General features: G+C 35.1%; 2 protein-coding genes across 13 annotated transcripts in view; one reads left to right on the forward strand and one right to left on the reverse strand.

The window, feature by feature from the left end:
- KCNIP4 (potassium voltage-gated channel interacting protein 4) overlaps positions 1–3673 on the forward strand; it is a 385279-nt gene extending 381606 nt beyond the window's left edge. For all 9 annotated transcript variants that reach the window (XM_053941131.1, XM_053941138.1, XM_053941133.1 and 6 more), the window contains one exon: positions 3516–3673. In XM_053941131.1, coding sequence (XP_053797106.1) covers positions 3516–3563 — 48 coding nt within the window. In that variant the 3' untranslated portion in view covers positions 3564–3673. The remainder of the gene's footprint in view (positions 1–3515) is intronic.
- A 1705-nt stretch (positions 3674–5378) lies between these two features.
- Positions 5379–17717, reverse strand: PACRGL (parkin coregulated like). 4 transcript variants are annotated; one of them, XM_053941747.1, is made up of 8 exons: positions 17596–17717; positions 15098–15228; positions 13427–13494; positions 12244–12334; positions 10871–11005; positions 9023–9130; positions 7966–8046; positions 5379–6577 (listed from the first exon to the last, which is right to left on the reverse strand). In XM_053941747.1, the coding sequence occupies exons 2-8, from the start codon at positions 15209–15211 to the stop codon at positions 6521–6523; spliced, it is 654 nt and encodes a 217-aa protein (XP_053797722.1). In that variant the 5' UTR covers positions 15212–15228; positions 17596–17717; the 3' UTR covers positions 5379–6520. The 4 variants fall into 4 exon arrangements, with proteins under 4 accessions (XP_053797722.1, XP_053797720.1, XP_053797719.1 ...); XM_053941745.1 differs by lacking the exon at positions 17596–17717 and adding an exon at positions 17252–17363 and having other exon boundaries at positions 10871–10963; XM_053941744.1 differs by lacking the exon at positions 17596–17717 and adding an exon at positions 17252–17363.
- Positions 17718–20559: the final 2842 nt, after the last annotated feature.

Below are 20559 nucleotides of genomic sequence, written 5' to 3' on the forward strand. Positions count from 1 at the left end.
AGAAGTGGTCTACTGATGCCTTGCACAGCAGACTGATTAATACAAAGCTGATAGAGACTAGCAATATAACCCCTGCTTATTGATTCTTATCTTCTATGTCAAGAACAGAGTAATAATGAGACAGACGATAACAAGATTATCAAGATAAATGCATTTAATGCATTTTTTAAATTTTTTTAACTATTTGGAATAGAGAAATCTCTAGATGCTCAAAGATGCTCTAGAAGCAGTCTATTTTTATATGCATCTGGAGTTGCTTTTTTGAGCGCAGCTATCTAGTAAGCAATACTTTGATTTTAATCCACTGATTTTGGGGGATGAAAGACAGCCAAGAGCTCTGCTAACTGTGGCTGTTCTGTGTATCCTTAGCAACGGGCACTGGGCAGTATCTCATCTGTCAGCAGTGCTCTGTTGCACTGACCGTAGTTCCAGCCTGTCAGTCTTGTTCAATACCAACAAAACTAATTTTCTCTGCTAACACTGCATGATCATCAGAAACAGAGATGAGATTCATTTCCCAGCTGAAGTCTGTATCATTCTGGAAGTTAAATGACACATTAATCTGCATATGACAGCAATCATGGTGATGGGCTGAATGATTCATTTACAAAGAAAATTAATACCTTTAGTAAGGAATTGCCTGCTCTCCTTATCCACTGCAATTCAGTCTCTCAAGTCTGTTAGATTTATTTACCTGTTCTAAGTATTCAGAATACACATGAGAGAGATGTTCTCTAAACTGGGACATGATGGAGAAGCAATGAATGCTACAGAATGCTACAATTGTCATCATGCTGCTTATCTCACCTTCCCTTGCTTTTAACTTCAGTGGTGGCTATGGTTTTTCTGACACAAAAAGTATCTTGCTACCTAAATTTTTGTCTTTCTGCCGATTAAGAACTGTTCTTCTTTTAAGACTTCCGTGCTTCAAAGTGTGTAATTCATGTGAATATTGAGATTTGGTGCTTCCCCTCATCCTTCCTCTATCTTAGACAGGGAATGTGTATGACTTCATTTCCCTGCCCTCCCTACCCACATGAATTTGAACATCAGTCTGCCATCCAGACTCCAGCTGTCTCTCTGCTCCCACAGGAGAAATCGACTGTGCTGTCCTAGATACACCAGACTGAGTCCCAGAAAGTGGTGGCTGTTTGTCTGGCTTCATATCAATTACCAAGAAGCAGATCTAGGTCTTGAGAAACAGGAGTGGGGGTACCTCAAGAGCTAAGCACTTCCCAGTTCCTTTCACTGATTGGTGCCAGTGGGAAACGGTCTGACTTGGGCATTGCCTCGTATCACAGCAGCACCACGAAGAACAGAGTCAAAGGACAAAGGCACGCACAGTGACCGTCAGGGCGAGTGACATAGGTCTTTCTGATAATGAGAGAAAGGCTTCTGGCACAGGTGTTTTCTGCAGGAGTAACCCTTTCCATACACAGTGTTGATGGTTTGGGCTATCCTGAAAACAGCAAAGGACCCATTTCAAACCTATGAAAAACTGGCTTAAAGGTAGGTCAGGCCTGCCAAAGTTCATTCATGCAAGTTTGTGCTTCATATGGACAATGCTTCATATGCACTAACACCTCCCTTTGTCTTGAATTAGGAACTGTTTAACAAGTCTAATATGAAAGTTTGTGTAGAAAATGTACTGAGAAAAGAGGCAAATGAATTGCCAAAGAATTCCAGTGCAAACATCTGGGGTTTTTCTGGGTTTTTGGTGTTTTTTTTAAAGATGGCAAAAGAAACCAGCTACTAAAACTTATCATGTTCTAAATATTATGACAAGCCTGTATTTTCTTGTGAAGACACTTCTAATTTGACTGACTAAGGGAGTGGCTTTGGAAGTCTCCTGTAAAGAAACAGCTAGCCTCAGAAATATGGAGTTGATTTTGGAAAACTACCAGTTTCATTCATGATAATACATATGTAGTAAAATTGGTAGGAAGTGTCAAAACAATTCGCAGATTCAGAGCATGTTGTTTGATTGCACATTTACTGAGCTTAATTGCTAATGTATGTACCAAAAATATTTGTACTAATTATATGACAAGTGACTTAAGTTAAACCAATATGTTAACCTTACATCAGTGACATTCACTAGTTTATTGATGTTTCAAAGCAATGCAGTGAGCAAAAGGGTTGTTTATTTTAACTTTCAGTAATTCAATATAGTAGCTTTGCTATACAAAATTTTCAAGCATTAGCCTATATAGTGTATTTTTAAAATTACATATCATTGCTTCCATAAGTTACTTTATTGTACAAAATAGCACACAGATCATTCCTTACATCAGCATCACTTGAGATGAAATACAGAATCATAGATAAAAAACCCCACTGTGCATGTTTCATAACACAATTTAAGCTAATTACTCAGACATCATTTTCTACAAAGCAAATCACCCACTAGACTGAACAGTGACTAATTTAACTGGAAATTGATACTGAACACATGTTACTAGAAGATTAATGTGCAGAAATCTCACATACTTAACAGTAGTGGAGAATACTATTGAGACAACCTTTCTAAGAAGTGGGTTTTTGATGCACATCTTTCATTAAACATTCAAAAATAATCTGTAATTCAGTCTTTTTATGCATTAAAATTAAAGATGGCTGTATCATCTCTGAAGAAAGTACTAAAGAGAGGGATCATTACAGTGGAGACCAGCAAACGCTAAATGAGCATGTAATAAGCTCTTATATTTTGTATATATATTTTTTGTGCTAGCAACTGTTGATCCAGAAGCACCAACAAAAATGGGCTACTGCAAGTAACTCTTTCTTCTATACACTGAAAAGTAAAGCTTACAAAGAAAAATATTTTTTTGCTGACTACTGTGCTGAGAGTTACCTGCTGATAAAATCTGGAGCAAAGAGTATCGGTATAATAAACAACTGGAAAGATTAATATTTTGTTAAAAAATTACCTAATGCAAAGCAATCAGAAAGCAGAAGTAGCATTTAGAAGCATTCTCCATCTTTCAGTGTGAACACACAGAAAATCTGAATTGAGGAGCTGAAGTGTGCTGTGGTGATACTTGTCAAACTGACAGACTTTGGCTCAGCAATGGTGCACACTTCAGTCTGTTTTTCTTAGTCATCCCTATGAAGCAGAAGCCCTAGGATTGCAAAAAGGATCCTGTGTACTGTGCACAGGACAAGCAATTACATGTACAGATTCACACTTGATACAACTATTCCATCAGTATTTATTGTCTAGGTGTATTCTGTTATCCTGAATATAAACTGATAACCTCAGAAATGTTACAGATCTAATTTTCTTAATATGCTACTGTATTCTTGACAAAGTAGTTTTGACTTCATTAATATACAGAAAAACTTATTTAACCATGGACCCATTAACAACTTTTTTCTGCTAACCATTTCTCCAAATAAGCTGAAAAAAAATGTTGCAATTAATTAAAATGTTCTACCACATTTCAGTATAGATATCCACCAACTACATTTGAAATGGTGTGTGATTTTTGGTTATGTGTTGTCTTTTTTTACAGGATGAGAATATAATGAGATCCATGCAGCTCTTTGAAAATGTGATTTAACGAAGACACTAGGTCTACAATTAATGGACAAATATGAGCTATTCTGCAACATTATCTAAAAAATGGATTTCCCACTTTACCATAAATAAAGTTACTCAGCTTTACACTGAGACATGTATTATGCAAGTAAATTTTTTATTATAAACCCTTCCCAACAAAAACCCCTTTCTAAATTATACATTCTGGTACTTCCACAGTGGCTATTTAGTTAATAGGACTGTACTGAAAAAATCAGGTTCTTACTACAAACTCAAACAAAATACAACTGACATTATGCACCTTTCTTATCATTCCAATCCCTAGTTAAAATAGATACAATCACATGGAGATTAAATAAATATTCTTAGTTTTGCTACTCATTTGTACTGGACTAAGCTCCAGGTGTTAAAGCGTACTTCTTAAATCTTTAGCTTCTAATTTATACAGAGGCATTACAATTTATTTTCTTCTCATATTTCTACAGTGTAGTCCTCATTTTTGAATAATATTTTGATTTAAATATTTTGATTTAAAATGCTATAATAAATGCGTAATGCACACCTTGCTATAATTGCCTTCCAACTTTGACTTGTTTTTCTCTTCAGAAAAAAGCCCCCAAAACCCAAACATAACTGCACAGGTAACTTGAGAGCAAGAACTGTAATAAAACAAAACAAAACAAACAAACAAACAAGTTGTTTATTCCCTAAAAAATATGAGTAAACTTCTCTCAATCTCACCTAATAAGTCTGCACTTAATTTATCATGACATATCAGAAGTCCTACATATTGTATTTTTAATTCTTTTTGGATGTGTATGTGAAGTTCTTTGCTTAAAATTAAGGATCTTCTGACTTCCAATTTTTCATGAAGAAACCTTAACTGGATCCTAACACTGCTTTCCTAAGTATGTGTCTTTCTGCCTTTAATGAAGAAAAAGGCATGAACCTTTGAAAACTGCCATCCCACTTTAGTGCTGAGAATGAACATCACTACATACCATAGTAACCTCTACTAATAATGACTGCTAGAGCCTAACATCTATTTCATCTTTTTGTAATACCTTTAACTATGAGACAGAGCCAGGAAAACAATGAAAACTTTAGCTATATGTCATCTATATGTGATAAATGCTTTACATTTTTTAAGATCATTTCTTCATTAAGATTGGAGCTACTTAATTCTGAACCTAGAAAGATTCTTCTAAGAAAGTATGCATATAAAATATAACACTGCCCCTCCATCCATGTAATTTTTAAGAAATACTGTCCACAGAGTCGATGCCAATATTTCAAAATAGGTGAAATGCTATCAGAGATAGGCCAACCTTCATTGTGACATTGCTGCAGAAAGTGTGAAAGGGGATTAATGAAGTAGAAAGAAGGTTACAAGAATTATTTTGTAAAAGTAAATCAGGTATCTATTCTGGTGTAGAGATGGAATGTTAGAGGCATGTTGAAGGCTGCTCTGCTATCACCAGTGTAGGATAAGAGTAGTACAATACATGTACACCTGAAATCTGCTGTAGAGTGTTTGTGTAAACTAAATGTGCACATTTTGTAAAAAAAAAAAAAGAAAAAAAATAAAGTAAACATGAAGAAAAAAAGGACCATGATCAATTTTTTCAGCTGTTAAATACCTGCTGGCAAAAATGCTTATTGAAGAAATACTTTTTTTTTTTTTTTTTTTTTTTTTTTTGAAGCACAAATACATTTATCTTGACAGAGATCGGTCCTGCAGTGAACTTTAGCCAGGCTGTGGTAATTTAAAAAAAAAAAAAACTTCTGAAATTGCTTTCACATGACAGACTTTTATTAATACTCTATGCATCAGCATCTTCTTATGACAAAAATCCATCCTTTCCAACAACTTTAAATGCCAGAATTGAATATTTGCCAGGGGAAAACATTCTGCGCAAATTTTGTTACTTCAGTTAACTCTCTCTGACAGTGTACACAAATACAACATGTCCCTGAACAGTATTTATTACAAGAACCAATTAGGAATTATTTTGCAATCAAATTCAAATACATTAAAGGACAAATGCTGTACCCTCCAAAGCTTGACAGCCAGGTAAGCTGTCTTGTACAATCTTATTTTTGCCTTTAACTTATATTTTTCATAGCTTCCATATTCAGAAGTTCATTAACTTGTCTGGACCTGAATTCACAAGCAAATCCCAAGCATATCTGTAACATTACTGAACTCAATGCAAAGGGAGCACAGTGTAACTACGCCAAAGTTGCTTCCTCCACCCAGCTCCCATTCAGTAGGCTCAAAGCTAACAGGAACTAATTAGCTGAGCAAAGCCTTAGCTGTGGCTCTGTGGAGCAACCTGATGCCTCTACACTGTATTCCCCAGAGCCCCTCCAGGCTCTCAAAACATGATGAAAATGCACTGAGCAAGTTCAGCTTTGGACCATATCCTACCTGTTTACTGGCTTCAGCTTCACACCTTTAAAAGCTGACTCTGAAGAAGTCTGTGAGGGCTGAAGTTCTATGTCTAACCTAGTCCTGATGAACCTAAATGTGTCCATCTGTGCTGTATCACAAAAGAAGTTATGTATTTCAAAAGCAGCTATACACATGTGATTTAGCACCAAGTAAGATTTTATTTAAGTAATTACAACTAAATTGCTTTGCATCACACAAATATACGAAACATATTAAGCACTACAGATATAACAAATGAAATTGAAATTAAAAACTAAATAAGAATCAATATTTATTCTTCTTTTGAAATAATAGCACATTAATCAGTGTCATTGTAAGCCCAATGCATATACAAATATACAAAGAGAAGTCTTCCATAATTACATATTCACAAACTGATAAGACTCCTGCTCTCCATTATACTAATGGAGGAATAATTATTATTTTAAGAGAATATATTATACCCCAAATAAGTGTCAGTGATATTTACAGAGAGCTTCTTTCCAAACTTCACCTTACAGTATAAATCACTACAGTTTCCTTGTTCAAGAGTAGATAGAACAATAGGTTGGAATTTTAGATTTGATAATCGCCACAGTTGCCTGTTGAAGAAAACAAATTTAAACAAAATAAGGGGCACTAGCACTACATATAACAGTACTCATATAGTCTCTATAAATTGCATAATTCACAACTTTTACTTAGTTATCTTTGCTATTATCAAACAGAAGAAAGCTAAAAAGTTAATATTTGCTAAGAAATTTACTGTCAAAAGGGCTGAAAATAATGAACTGAGAAAAAGCACCATTATGATAACTAATGCTGGGGAGTAAACATCCAAAGTAAGGGACCTATAAACTCACACCTAAAATGGGGCACAAATATAAACATGAAACAATAAGGATTTTCATGTAGAGCAATGATGTTCTAGAAGGGATTTCCAACAAAAGTAAGAATCATATGTTAAATGACTCATTTAGAAAATAAATTTGATAAATTAATTGGTTGGATTATATAATATTGCTTGTCACCACAACTTACTAGTTTGTTTCCAGGTTTTTTTTTGCTTTATTTTATGGTCTTTTTAAAAGATATACATTAAGACTTACTCACAAAGCAGAGAAGACTACAAGAAATTAGGGGACTAACAGAAGAATCAGAGGTTAATGACTCACTGGATTAATTATGTTATCTAGATCTAAATTTTCAAAACATTAAGACAAGCCATAATTTTCCTTTTCTTGTCTCACTTCATATAAATAAAGAAATCTCATCCTCCTTCATTTTTCATGACATTTTTCAAGTCTGTAGTACAAACACTGCTACTGCTTTTAAATGACATGAGCATACACACAAAAATGAAGAGGTGACTACTGATTATTTGGGCACCTACTGGCTAAGGCAAACAAGCTCAGTACTGTATGGTCCCTGCTCCTCAAGTTATTCCTATTCTTTATGAATAACTATTTAATATAACACATACAACTGTTCATAGGGTCAAGAAAGCAAATATTTTCTCTTCTAGATGAACATCTAAGTCAGTACTCCTCATTTTTTCTCCTTTTCTCCTTTGTGCAGCACAGCATTTGTCGAAAGAATGTTCAACAGAAGAAACCTCTGCCATCTATTACTTAAAGCATCTTTTTGATTTATAGCCATTGCAGATCCAAACTCTGGGTTAACTAGGGTGGACTGGAATGTAAGATTCCTTCAGGAAATAGCATAAACAATAAACTATTAGTGGGAACAGGCAGGTGTCATCAATAACAGCAAAAAGTAAATTTTGCAAGAGCAAATCTTGTTGAGAAACATATTTAATTCCAGAAAATGGAACACCAATTATGTATCCCAGCCATACTAAAGCAAGAACATGGTAACAAAACCAGAGATGAAAGCTGTTCTGACAAAATTGTATAGATTACTGAATTTATAGATTACTGAATAGATTACAAAATGTGTAGATTACTGAATAAACATCTGATCAATTCACCTTTCCACCACAGTGCTCCAACTTTTGTAAAGCAACAGTAACTTCTTCTCTATATTTCTTGTCCATTAATCTCTTTAAAAGCTATTGGGAAAGTAAAATAAAAAGGTTTGTTGCACAATATAGTACAATATATGCAAAGAGGCAATAATAACCTATTTTGTTACTTTATTCCATCTCACCTTTGCAAAATTAAAGCCATAAAGAAAGATTACTTTATAACTTGGAACTGATGTCAAAGTATGGAATTCAAGAAAAGCAACTGGAATAAAAAGTTAACTAAAGAGAAACTTAAATTCTAAGAAAACTGGTCTGTTAACCCACAAAAATATTTCTTTTTCTTTCACCAAACAAATTTGAAAGAAATATCCACCTAAGAAAAAGTCATTCTTAAAGAATTGTCCACATGAAAAGTTAACTTTTTTTCCCATGTGCATTAAAAGAGATTTCTTGTAGTAGAAATACTTAAAAAAAAAAAAAAAAACCTGCTGTAATTTCTCTTCTGTATTGATTGTCAAAAAAAGTCCTTTTATTTTGCTGTAAAAGTGCACTTTGCAAGCAGGTTAAAAGAAACCATGAAAAGCCTGTCTGACAGAGGAAGGATGTCCTCAGAATAACTTGGTATACAAATACTTCTCATAATCCCACTCAAAGCTTATTTAATGATAACTTCCTTGTGCAGCATTCCCATCTGAAAAGAATGGGAATATTTGCTTCTGCTATATTGAAGCGTTCATGGTTTTGCTAAGATATTCAGACTTAAAATTAAAAACTCATTTTGCAATAATTTTTTCTCCAAAAAACGCATCTGGATGTTTTCATAAATAGTAGAGAGAAGACTTCCATTATTCTCCACTTTACATTAACAACAGTTTTTGAACCTTACTAGAACTTTGTAAGTCACCGTATTATAAAAAAACAAAGGACTCACACTGGGTGCTGTATGAAATGCTTTTCATGGAACTGCTGAGTCCTCCACTGTATCTGTGCAGATAGTATAGTAACATCTCAACAAGAATGCCATTAAAATACAAATTTTATTACAGCATTAAAAACTTACATTTGTGAGTAGAAGTTTAAGATGATCATTAAGAGATGGGCCAACAACAGCACTCAATTGCACTAGAGCATCCAATCCCCTTCCAAATACTTCATCATCTGCATGAGCCTTCAGAAGGGAAAGAAAGAAAGAAAATCCTGTGAGTAAGATTCAGACAAAGTAAGTTTTTCTAAACTGCAATCTATGCATTATGATTGTATGGAGTAGTTTTAAACATTAAAAGTACTGTGCAAATGCTAATTGCTATAATGATATAAGCTTAGAAATAGAGTACAATATGACTGAATATTAGTCACTAGAGGGCAAATTTAAAGCCAAGGCATATGTTTAAAGTGGAAAACAAAAGCATCCATGAAATTTCCACAATAGTCTTACATTTCTTCTGAGACAACAAAACTAATAATTTACTATTGCTGAAATAAAAAATGTGGCTTGCAGAACAGCTTGCTACACTAATAATTTCAGTATTCCACAGCATATTAGAAATAACCTTTCAAATGCTGATATGTTGAAATTGAGACACACCATTTTAGTTAAAAAATGGAATGAATTCTGAGTAATTTCTATGTAATTCATAACAATAACTTTCTTTGTTGGAAAAACAGAGGAGCCAATGACTTTCTTCGTCAGTTAATTTAGTCCTCTGCCAACTACACCTGCCAGCAGTTATCAGGCTCTTATCTACTTCTGTGGTTCTTTGTCATCTTTATTTTCTCCCATGGGAAGGTTCTTCTATACCTGACTTCTCTAATGGTTTAGTTATGCTGCTTTTCCTTTAGCAGAGAAATAAACTCATAACAACTTATTTTGGTCTCATACTAAATTATAAGTTTATTTAAACAACTATTTTTCCTCTCCAGCATCCGGGCCCTGAACATTTTCTTTTTAATTAAAAAAAAGAAACTAGACTGCCTGTCTAGTAGAAGATTTAACAAGGCATAGTACCAAAACAGTGCAACAATAAAAATTATCAGAAGAGTAATATTAATTGGAGGAAGAGACAAGAATATTTTTTCTAATTTTGCCTTTAAGCTAAACCAAAGATAGTGATAACACAAAATTCTGAACTTCTGTTACATCTCTGATTTGAGATCACAATTAATTTTCAAACTTCAAGCCATCTCTATTAAATCAGAACTGAAACACAGCTAGATTAAGGGACAGCTACTTACTAAACCAGAAAAGGGCTCTCAAAGATCTTTTTCAAAAGATCCAAAATAGATAACTTTCAAAGCCAATATGTCACTTTATTTTCTAATGGTGTAGAAGAATTAAAAACATTTTTTTAAAATTAAGAATATGACCTCAAACACTATAAATGTAGTCTTCCTTTTTGCTCATTGACATATTCTGGAAATGATGCTGTGCAGGGCTGGGAGTTGGACCCAATGATCCTTGTGGGTCTCTTATTTTGTGATTCTGTTTTACCTTTGTAGTGTGTTTTGAATTGTTACATGTAATAGACAAGTATTTATTCCTGCATATCCATTTTACTTCACCTCCTTTTTATTTTTTGCGTGTTATTGTGTGGACATATAAAAACGCCCACAAATATATGCATTTATTTCTGCTTATATTAAAACCTTTAAGAAAACAGTCTCATAAAATTTTCCCATAGCAACTGTCATATAGTTATACAAGGAGTTGCCCATCTTAATTTATATTTACAGACATATTTAGCTAATTAACCAAGGCAGGGTTAACAACAGAAAGAGAAATCATTCTTACCCCCCAAACCAAAAGCCCATGCGATAGATTCATTACATTAATATTACCCATGTAGTTCCCACCAGCAGAAGAAAAAAAAATCAAACCCATTAAAATCTCTGCATGAAGAGTAAGACATACCAATGCAGCCTTTAAGACTGGAACTAGACGAGGCAACAAGGGAATAGCTTTTTCAGCAGCACCTTCAACTAGAAGTAATTCTTTAAAACCCTCCTTGGAAACAAAAGTATAAGGATGTTTTGTCTCTCTTAGTCCCTGTTGCAAATGTAAAACATGATTTTCTTAATACTGAGACTTCTCTTAAACAAAAACATGTTTTAAAAGTTCCACACAGCAGCAAGACCATGTTTAGATTTTGTCAGATAGTTCAAATTATAAAGTACACTAACTCCACCATGTGGAGCCACTGGGTACAACTCTGCTCACAGAATATTCTAATTCATTTTTCTTTTAGAATATTGAATATTAAAACTCACATTATGAATACTACCAATTCAATCAATATTTGTACCTCACTACCTTCCATCTAACAACCCAAGGTATTTTTTCAATGAGACCATGAACTAGAACAGGCCATATTTGAATAGGGATTTTGCACCCTGAAGGAAAAAAAGAATAGAAGGTGAACTATGGAAGTAAAGACACCCCACACCACATACGTCTCTATGCAACACTAAAAATTTGTAGATAGCACAAAGATGCACATCTAGTGAAAGTCTGATTGACAAAACTCAAAGATTTAAAGACATGTGTCTGAAGCCTTTTTTCTTAACATAAAAAAAGTTTTACGTTACCTTAGGAATTGACAGTTTTGTTTAGTATTTAAAAAAAAAGGGGAAAAAAAGAAACAAAGGGAGAAAGGAAACCAAGAAAAGAAAAAGGAAAACAGGAAGAAAAAAAGGAAAAAAGAAAAAAGAATGTAAGCCACCTCAATATATGCACTTTATTCTACCTGCAACATTATGTTCAGCATTTATTTAGACAGCTGGAACATATTTGGTGACAAATGTCACAGCTGATTCTGAGAAAACAGAAGCCTCAACACAGTGTATAGTATTTCTCTTCCACTTATTTACAGGATCCTATTTCCACTGTACTAATTCAGTCTATTGAGGAGATCATTCTTACTTCATAAGGTAGGTATTATATACAGAAATAAGCAAAACAATTTAGTTTACAAAAGAATCTGCAAAACCACAAATTTCATTCAACAGTTGGGCATCTGAGATTTGGTCTTGAATTTGATCAGTATCTTGAAGATTAAACAGCTTGACCTAGCTGTCAAAAGTTCTAGCCCAGAAAGCTCTAACTAAAGAACTACAAATAGCAACGTTCTTGACCATTTTCATTCATACAATATCCTCACAAATGTTTTTTTTTTTTTAATATTTCTCTAGTAGCTGAGCCTAAACTAGCTAACTTAGATTGTTAAAAAATTACATTTGCAAATAGGAAATGATTGTGTGCTTAATGTTGCAGGAAATTGAGTTTACCTCTGCCAGTGTTAAAAGAAGAGGATCAAAGGGAACAGTTTCAGGAGGGCATTCCCACTGCAGTTTGTGCTTTACTGATCCATGCACTAACCTATATAAAGAATAAAGTTTTAACAAAATAACATATATAATACATAATTTATTGCTAACACTATTTGCTTTAAATGTATCAGCAATTAGTTTGTTGTATTCCTACATTACATACACAATCTCAATACATAATGTTTTCCTTAGTGAAATGGTATAAGCAGAGAATCAACTAAGTTGGCAAAGATGTCTGGGGTCATGGAGTCCAACCTGTATATATCTATAATGGTCAACAGTGAAATTATACCGAATTCCCAGAATATGGTAGTTTTCAAAATTCTGTTCCTAATCACACAGAAATCAGAAAATAGAAGTTATAAAAATTATAGATGCCTCTCATGCCAACACAGAAGATACTCCTTTTCCAAAGTTACTTATTTTGACAAGTATATCAAGAAACATTTTTCCTCAAATAGCAATGGATAAGGGAAAGCAGTTGAAACCGAAGGAAGATCATACTGGAATTTACTATTTACTCCGAAGATACAAATAAATGTATTAATACTATGTATTAATGATTATTTTATAATAATATTTTATAATACAATTATATACATGTACATCTTATTAATGATGGCTTATATTTTTGTAATTCTGCATCCATGTGACAAAACACCAGAATATTTATTGTCTAGGCAAATATATAACTAAGTAACTTAAAACACCCTAAACTTACTTGTGAGTAGTTTTGTTAATATTTCATATGCCTGAAAACTACAGAATAGGAAATCCAGTAACATGTTGTCATACTATTAAGGCTGTGAAAGGTCTACTTATTAAAATGGCACTAATTTTATTATCTTTGTTAGTAGGGATAAGTAAATACAATTACCTGAAAATATAATTTGTGAAAGATGTTTAGGAAACCAAGTGTGCACATACTTAATTCTTTAAAAATGTGGCTTTGATATTAATACAGCATAAAAAAAGAACCAAAAGAAGACAATTTCAAAGGCATGGGAAGTTGCTTTCTGTTCTGAAAAGAGTAAAGTATTAGATTTTTTTCCAGAATTGAATGGAATCAAACAACCTAACTAAAAGATGAAACACTATTTCATAATATATTTAGTAAAAATGAGAAGCAAACCCAACATACCTACACGGAATGCCACCTCTAGCATATGTAGCAGCAAATGGAGATGGTGGTTGAGAATAAGCATGAAACTGTGAGGACAGAAAAAAAAACATTATTTATTTATAACAGTAATGTTTTATAGCTATTATGAATATGTTAAAACAGAAGTTTACCAAAAAATGAACTTAATCATATGATTCTAAAACAAATTTAAAAAAAGAACTGCAGCTATGCAATGGAAAACATGTAAGTGATACACTTATGTGGAAACTGCTTTTAAGACTCATTGGTCTGGGAAGTTATTAAAATGAATAAAAATGTACAATCAGTGGTCTCCTGATGTAATCACTTTAGTTTTTTTGTTTTGTTTTTTTTTTTTTTGTTTGTTTTTGTTTTTTGTTTGTTTGTTTGTTTGTTTGTTTTTTGTTTTTTTGGGTTTTTTTTGTTTTTTTTTTTGTTGAAAATGGTAATACAAGCCCTTACAGCTCTTTCCTACGCAGAGCAAGGAGCTCCTACTTCCCTGAAGCTCATGTTTTTATACTGGTAACATGCAGAAGGCAGTTTTACTGCAATTCCATCTTGATCTGGGTATAGACAAAAGTATATGGTGGCAAGATGTGGGAGAAACCCCAAATATTGGGCAAGATGGAGAGAGAGTGCTGCAAATGCACAGGGAGGTTCATACTGGGTGAGAATCTAGGAAGGGCATACCGGAGAAGGAAACTAGGACCTTCATGCAAGTAAAAGCTGCACAAATTTGGTTTTTATAACATACATGCTTCTTATACATATGAACTATTATATTATTTATTAGCATGATCATTTAATGCTGCTTCCCAGGTAATACACCTTATCACAAAGCATTCAAAAGGAAATACCATGAAATCTCAATTTTTATCTTTTGAGTGTTTAAACCTACATTAGATTAATAAAATTGTGTTCACAGCTTAATTTTGGTCATTGTGCTACTTGCAAAGAGATTTCAAGTAAAAAAAGATGCCCACATTAAAGTATTCAGCCTCTGTTTATTAGTAAAGTACCTCTGCATTTCATTCACTTTTTAAAAAGCCTGTGACATTACTAATTGCCAAATTATATGGCTCAGTGGTGAACTACAATTCATGCATTCAATGCTAGTTCTCCAGGCACGGGACTTCCAGGAAATAAACAACTCCTTTAATTTCTACTCTCCCAAGAATACAAATTTTTCCTGAAGGATTACATAGTCACAGTAACTGTGAGTTTCAAATAATGTTCACTAGCAATTAATTTGCCAGATTTTATGATGCCTTGAATACCTTCAATATGCCACCTGATTCTTGGTTTCATTGCATAACTAAGTTTCTCTAAAGCAGCAGGTGCCAAACCTTAGAAGTAAGGAAAAACCAACCCTTTTCAATATTTAACTCTAAATCTCTTTTTAGGGCAATAGTACATAAAAAAATTACAGTTACCATCCAAAGCACAACTGTACCAAAATGAATTTTTATAGAAATGTAATAAACAATGTTATACCTTCAGGCATTTGAGCTTAGAAGATAAGGTATGTATGATTAATAACAAAAGTTTAATTTCAGTTTAAAAAATAGGACCAGAAGAAGCATGTCCTGCATGCAATTTCACAAAGTAAGGAACACTCTTCAAACCACAGATGGATTTTAACCAAACAAAACCACCACCATTTACACATACTGGATCAATAGTTTTAGGATTCAGCTTGGCACTAGGCTTTGGCTGTGATTCTGGAGAACATGTCTTGCTTTTCTGGGCTGCAGACTTTGTTTTTATTTGGATGCCTGATGACATTCTTAGAACATTGCTTCCTAAAAAAAAAGAAAAAAAAAAATATATATATATAAATTTTCATTGCTATGTGACAGAATCGGAAGGGTTAGAATCCCCAGGCCCAAAGACTGACATGAACAACCAACCAAGTAAATCTGATATATCAGACACAGTGCATGGGGCAATTGTAATAGTCCTGTCACTCCATATTTCAAATGCACACATTTCCTAACCCGCTCCTCTTTACTTGTGTTCTTTGAGACCTGCAGCAAAAATGAATTACATACAGTCTGTTTTTAGGGTAGCCTACAAAAAAAATGAGCAGCACTACAGGCTTCAGCAAAAGAGCCCAGAGTAAAATGGGTACAGTTACATCAGAAAAAACAACAATTTGAGGAAGGTCCAGGATGAAGGAATGAAGCAAGTATATTCAGGACACAAAACCCAAACCACAGTCAATAAGAGATGAGAACAGAAATGCGAGGCAGCAAAAAAAAAAAAAAAAAAAAAAAAAAAAAAAAAAAAAAAACCCACAGAAAATGAATTCAAATTCCATTAAGAAGAATGAAAATACTTTTCTAAAAAGACTGCAAAAATAACTTTGTCTACATCATTTAATACTGATTTAGGTACACTTATCTTCCGTAAGTCAATGTACCAGCTACACATCACTACAAATGTATGTAATTGGGTTGAAGTGTCCCAAATAAAAATAATATTTCTCTACTTATTTAACATACCAAGTCTGATATTATGATGAATAATATAAATTATTCCTGGGAGATTACAAGATTTCAAATATAAATAAAATTATAAATTGTGAAAACCCTGGTTTTGAATATTATAATGTTCAGTAATTTTTGCTGTGGTGTATTCTCCATGGAAAAAAAATTAGTAAATAAGACATTAGATTCCTATTCTGAAAAAGCATATATAGCATGTATAGCATATATAGCACTATATAGAGATGAAAATAATAGGAAGCCACACACAGAAACAAACATTGCCTCAGGGAAGAGCTGTGTGCTTGCTGTCCAGCCATCACTCTTGATGACAACTGGTTTTTTTTTAAATATGATTAAATGCCAAATACTGAGATCAGGATGAATCAGACAGATTTGCCATGGTACTCTCTTGCCCTCAGCTTTATCAGCCACCTGCCCTAATCTCTGCCAGACTCTTGCACGTGCACTCCTTGTTTAGCTTGGCTATTCCACCCTCTGAGCAGGATTTCCAGTCAGGTACCTTTGTCATCATCTACATTATGAAATCTTTAGCATTGCTTCTGTTTCTGGTAAGTGATAAGGTCCCAGCACATGTGTAGATAAGCTGTCTCTATGACTTGTGGAAAGAATTAAATGAAGTATACAATTTTACTGAATGCTGTGAAACAACATATAATAATGATTAGCAAAGCAGCTAAAATACAAAATAAAACTAAAATTGAAAGTTTAAATCAATACTTCTTTACTGATGATTTAATCAGAACTAGTGATTCAAATCAGTTCATCTCTGTACATTTTGTTTTCTCTTTCCTATCATTTCCAGAATGTAGCCTGTCTTCACTGAAAGTCTTTTAAAAAGAAATAATACACTACAATTAGTCAATTAGTCAATTTCGTTTAAAAAGAAATAATACACTACAATTAGTTCATAACTCACAGAAATTTACATGACACTTATGGGGACTATTCTTGTAAAACAGAAGTCAAATGGAAAACATTACTATAGAAAAAATCTACTGATTTTGTATGTCCATTTGTTATCATAAAGTTCTAATCACATTAGCATTAGAAGACAGACTTTTAACTGTCAGAAAATTAAGAAAAAATATTTTCATACTATAAAAGTACGAGGTAAGTTCTTGACAGCAGCAGCATGTACCACAAAACAGTGCTACCCGTGTCAAACTTTGAAATGTACAAATAATACAATCAGCTTGCTAATACCTATATAAATATTTTTCTCAGAAAAGTATTTAGAAGTAAATGAGATGTTTTTATTTTTTTCTATTTTCCAAGTAATGAAAATACACGCTAAGGTACATTAGATAGCACTGACCAGAAAAAGTACTTTTCACAAGGAGGTCTCACTCTTCAGAGATGAATGCTCTCGTGTAGTGAGGAGCTGGAAGGGTCACACGTTTTTGTAGAGAGATCAGACAGGTGAAGCACAGCCGTGAATCAAACAAGCGAGGTTTGATACAGAAGTGACCCATCTACTAGCAGATGCCAGACTTCAAATAAAGGAGCGACACTTTAAACAGAAATAGGAGAAGCACTTTTAAGAGACATCTTTCAAAGCAGGAAAAGCACAGCCTGGAGCTCGGGATCTAGAAGTCACTTAAGGCAGGCAGAATGGAAGTCGAAGTCAGCAGGATCTGAAAGGTGAGGTTGCTCCCTTACCCTGCTGAGTGCCAACTCTCCCGGATTGCAGAGGCAGAAACACAAGCGGGGCTTCGAGCGCCGTCACCGCCGAGAGGCTCAGGCAGAGAAGCTCCGGCGAGCTCCCACAGAGCCCCCGGCCCGGCCCTCCTCAGCCCCGTGGGACATCCAGGGACCCCGCGGGAGCACGAGGAGGCCGCCCCGCTGCCCTGGGTCCCTGTCCCGTCCCCGGCTCCCGCTGCCTGGGCACGTCGCACTCCGGGCACGCCGGGCTCCGGGCACCCCGGGATCCGGACACGCCGGGATCCGGGCACGCCGGGATCCGGGCACGCCAGGAACCGGACACGCCGGGATCCGGGCACGCCGGGATCCGGGCACGTCGCACTCCGGGCACGCCGGGATCCGGGCACGCCAGGAACCGGGCACGCCAGGAACCGGGCACGCCGGGATCCGGGCACGTCGCACTCCGGGCACGCCGGGAACCGGGCACGCCGGGATCCGGGCACGCCAGGAACCGGGCACGCCGGGATCCGGGCACGTCGCACTCCGGGCACGCCGGGAACCGGGCACGCCGCACTCCGGGCACGCCGGGCTCCGGACACGTCGCACTCCGGGCACGCCGGGCTCCGCGCAGCGCTGTCCCCGCTGCCCGCGGGCCCCGCGGCGCCGCCGACGCTTTCTGCGGGTTGCCAGGGGAACTACGGGCCGCCGGCAGCACAAACTTCCTCCGGGCTTGGTGCAGACGGAGCGACAAGGAGATTAAGAGATCGATTTTGTTGTTGTTTTTTTGTGTTTTTTTTTTTTTTTTTCAGCCTGCCTTATGTGCTGTAATTAAAATAAGAACGGTGAATTTTCATATGTCATCGCCACTCGGTTTTATCCACTTTTTAAATACCTTCCCAGGTATACAATCCCCTCATACAATACTGAAAGTTCCACTAGAAATATAGCATCACATCTGAGTGTGGTAAATGAACTTTTGGGTAAAAGGCTACTTTTTAACTTGACCACGAGAGTGCTTTCTTGCAGTCTTCAAAAAATGTGCATATTCATTCATGCACACAAAAATAAATCTTCAAGCGAAATGTTTCCTTGGTTTGCTTAAACTGGTTGGGATACAAGCTTTCCACCATTACATTCTCTCTCACTCTGTCATTTCTACTGCAGAACTGAATGTGGTTAAGTGAGACTATTCTCATGATTTTCCACAGGAAAAAAAAAAAAATTGCACTGACATTGCTGAAAAGTAGTCACAGACTATTTGAAAAATGCCATTGGTATTAGATTTTGGGCAATGAAGGCATACATAATTGCTTTTATCCAACATAAATACTTTGTATCTGCCAATAATGGTGAGTTAAAAGTGAGGATATTTGCAGAGTTAAAATAGGACTGCATAATTGAGTGCCATTGAAATGCATTAATGCAAAAGACTATTTGGAAATACAGAAAGAAAATATCTATAAATAATATCAGAGAAGGGGAGATTTCTTTTTTTTTCTAAGTGTTTTTAACTAAACTCAAGAAGCATTACAGTACTTTAACAGAATTATTTTGCTGTTCCTCAATACTGAAGGCAATAGAAAAAATGGATGTCTTTTTATTCAAAAATTTTATGGACTGATAAATGATCTCAGAAAAAAATCCAATATTGTAAAGCAGACCATGAAAACTTTGAAAATCACACCAAAAAATGCAAACCAGCATCATCATTTCCAGGATGAGAAAAAAAATCTGCTTTTTTTTGATCGAGGTTTATTTTTAGTTCAGTGTTTTGGTATCATTTTGTCCATGGATCTGTAATGGCTGTTTTGTGAGTACAGAACAGACCACAGCTACGGAAGAAAGTAGTAGCACAATTCCTAAGTCAGTAGGAGGTATGAACTGCTGTGCAGTGTGAAACAAAACCCCACGATCAGCTCCGTGGAGTCAGCAGCTCCCACTGAGTTCATGGCAGCACAGAAACAACTGGGTTGTAAAAGGACAAGGAACACTCCAGAGAAGAGCTTAGTGCAAGAACAGTGCAAGAGAAGGGCTTAGTTCAGAGTCCAATCATTTTCCTGGAAAATGCAAATTAAGAGAGTGTCAGGGTCCTGCAGTGTGTATGGTACCACGGAGGGTCCTGCTGCTCTTGGGCTGCTGAATGTGTGGCAAGGCTCAGCCACCTGGCTGCAGGCAGCCTGCTCTTCTGGGTGGGCTTAATCCTCCCACATGGCAGAAATACAGAACAAAATGATTCTAAATTCCTGGAGCAGAATAGGATGAAACTCTTATATGGATGAATCCTTATATATTTTATATATTATATATTTTATATATTATATATATATATAATATTATATATTATATATTTATATATTATATTTTTTTTCTAATGGGCATGATAAGAGTTAGGGAAAGCGAAGTCCTAAGGTTAAACACACATTCGGTCCCTTCTGATTCCTACAGTATGATCTAAAATGGTGTTTATTACACTTGTCCTATCCATTTGCAGATCTCCTGCTCCTTAAATATCTTCTTCATTATTATAACTGGCCTTGGATTTTCTCCTTTAGTATAGACATGGGGAATATGGGTCGAAATGTTTATAATAAAAAATATTTATTTAAAATAAAATGCTTTCCATACTGTGTCTTACTGTTTTTGATAGTTGTAATAGGAACTAGTCTGTGACATTTTAAACATACTTGGTGGATGGACAATTTAGGAGGAAAAATACTGTATGATCACAGTATGGATCAACAAAACATGACAAATTTTCACATTTTTCTTCATTGTGATGATACCAGTTTGTAATGTTAAATAGGGTATAATGACCCACTATTTATTACTGTATATTTATGTAGCATTTGTTCCAGTTATTATGAGTTTCTTCTTTATGCCTTTTAAGGTTTTTTTTTAATTTAACTGCCATAAACCTTCCAAAATTCTTGAAAATATCTAAAGACAAAAATATGAATAATTTCCAAAGAGTATTTATGATGA

The sequence above is a fragment of the Vidua chalybeata genome, chromosome 4 (assembly GCF_026979565.1).
Source record: "Vidua chalybeata isolate OUT-0048 chromosome 4, bVidCha1 merged haplotype, whole genome shotgun sequence".
Taxonomy (NCBI): Eukaryota; Metazoa; Chordata; class Aves; order Passeriformes; family Viduidae; genus Vidua; species Vidua chalybeata.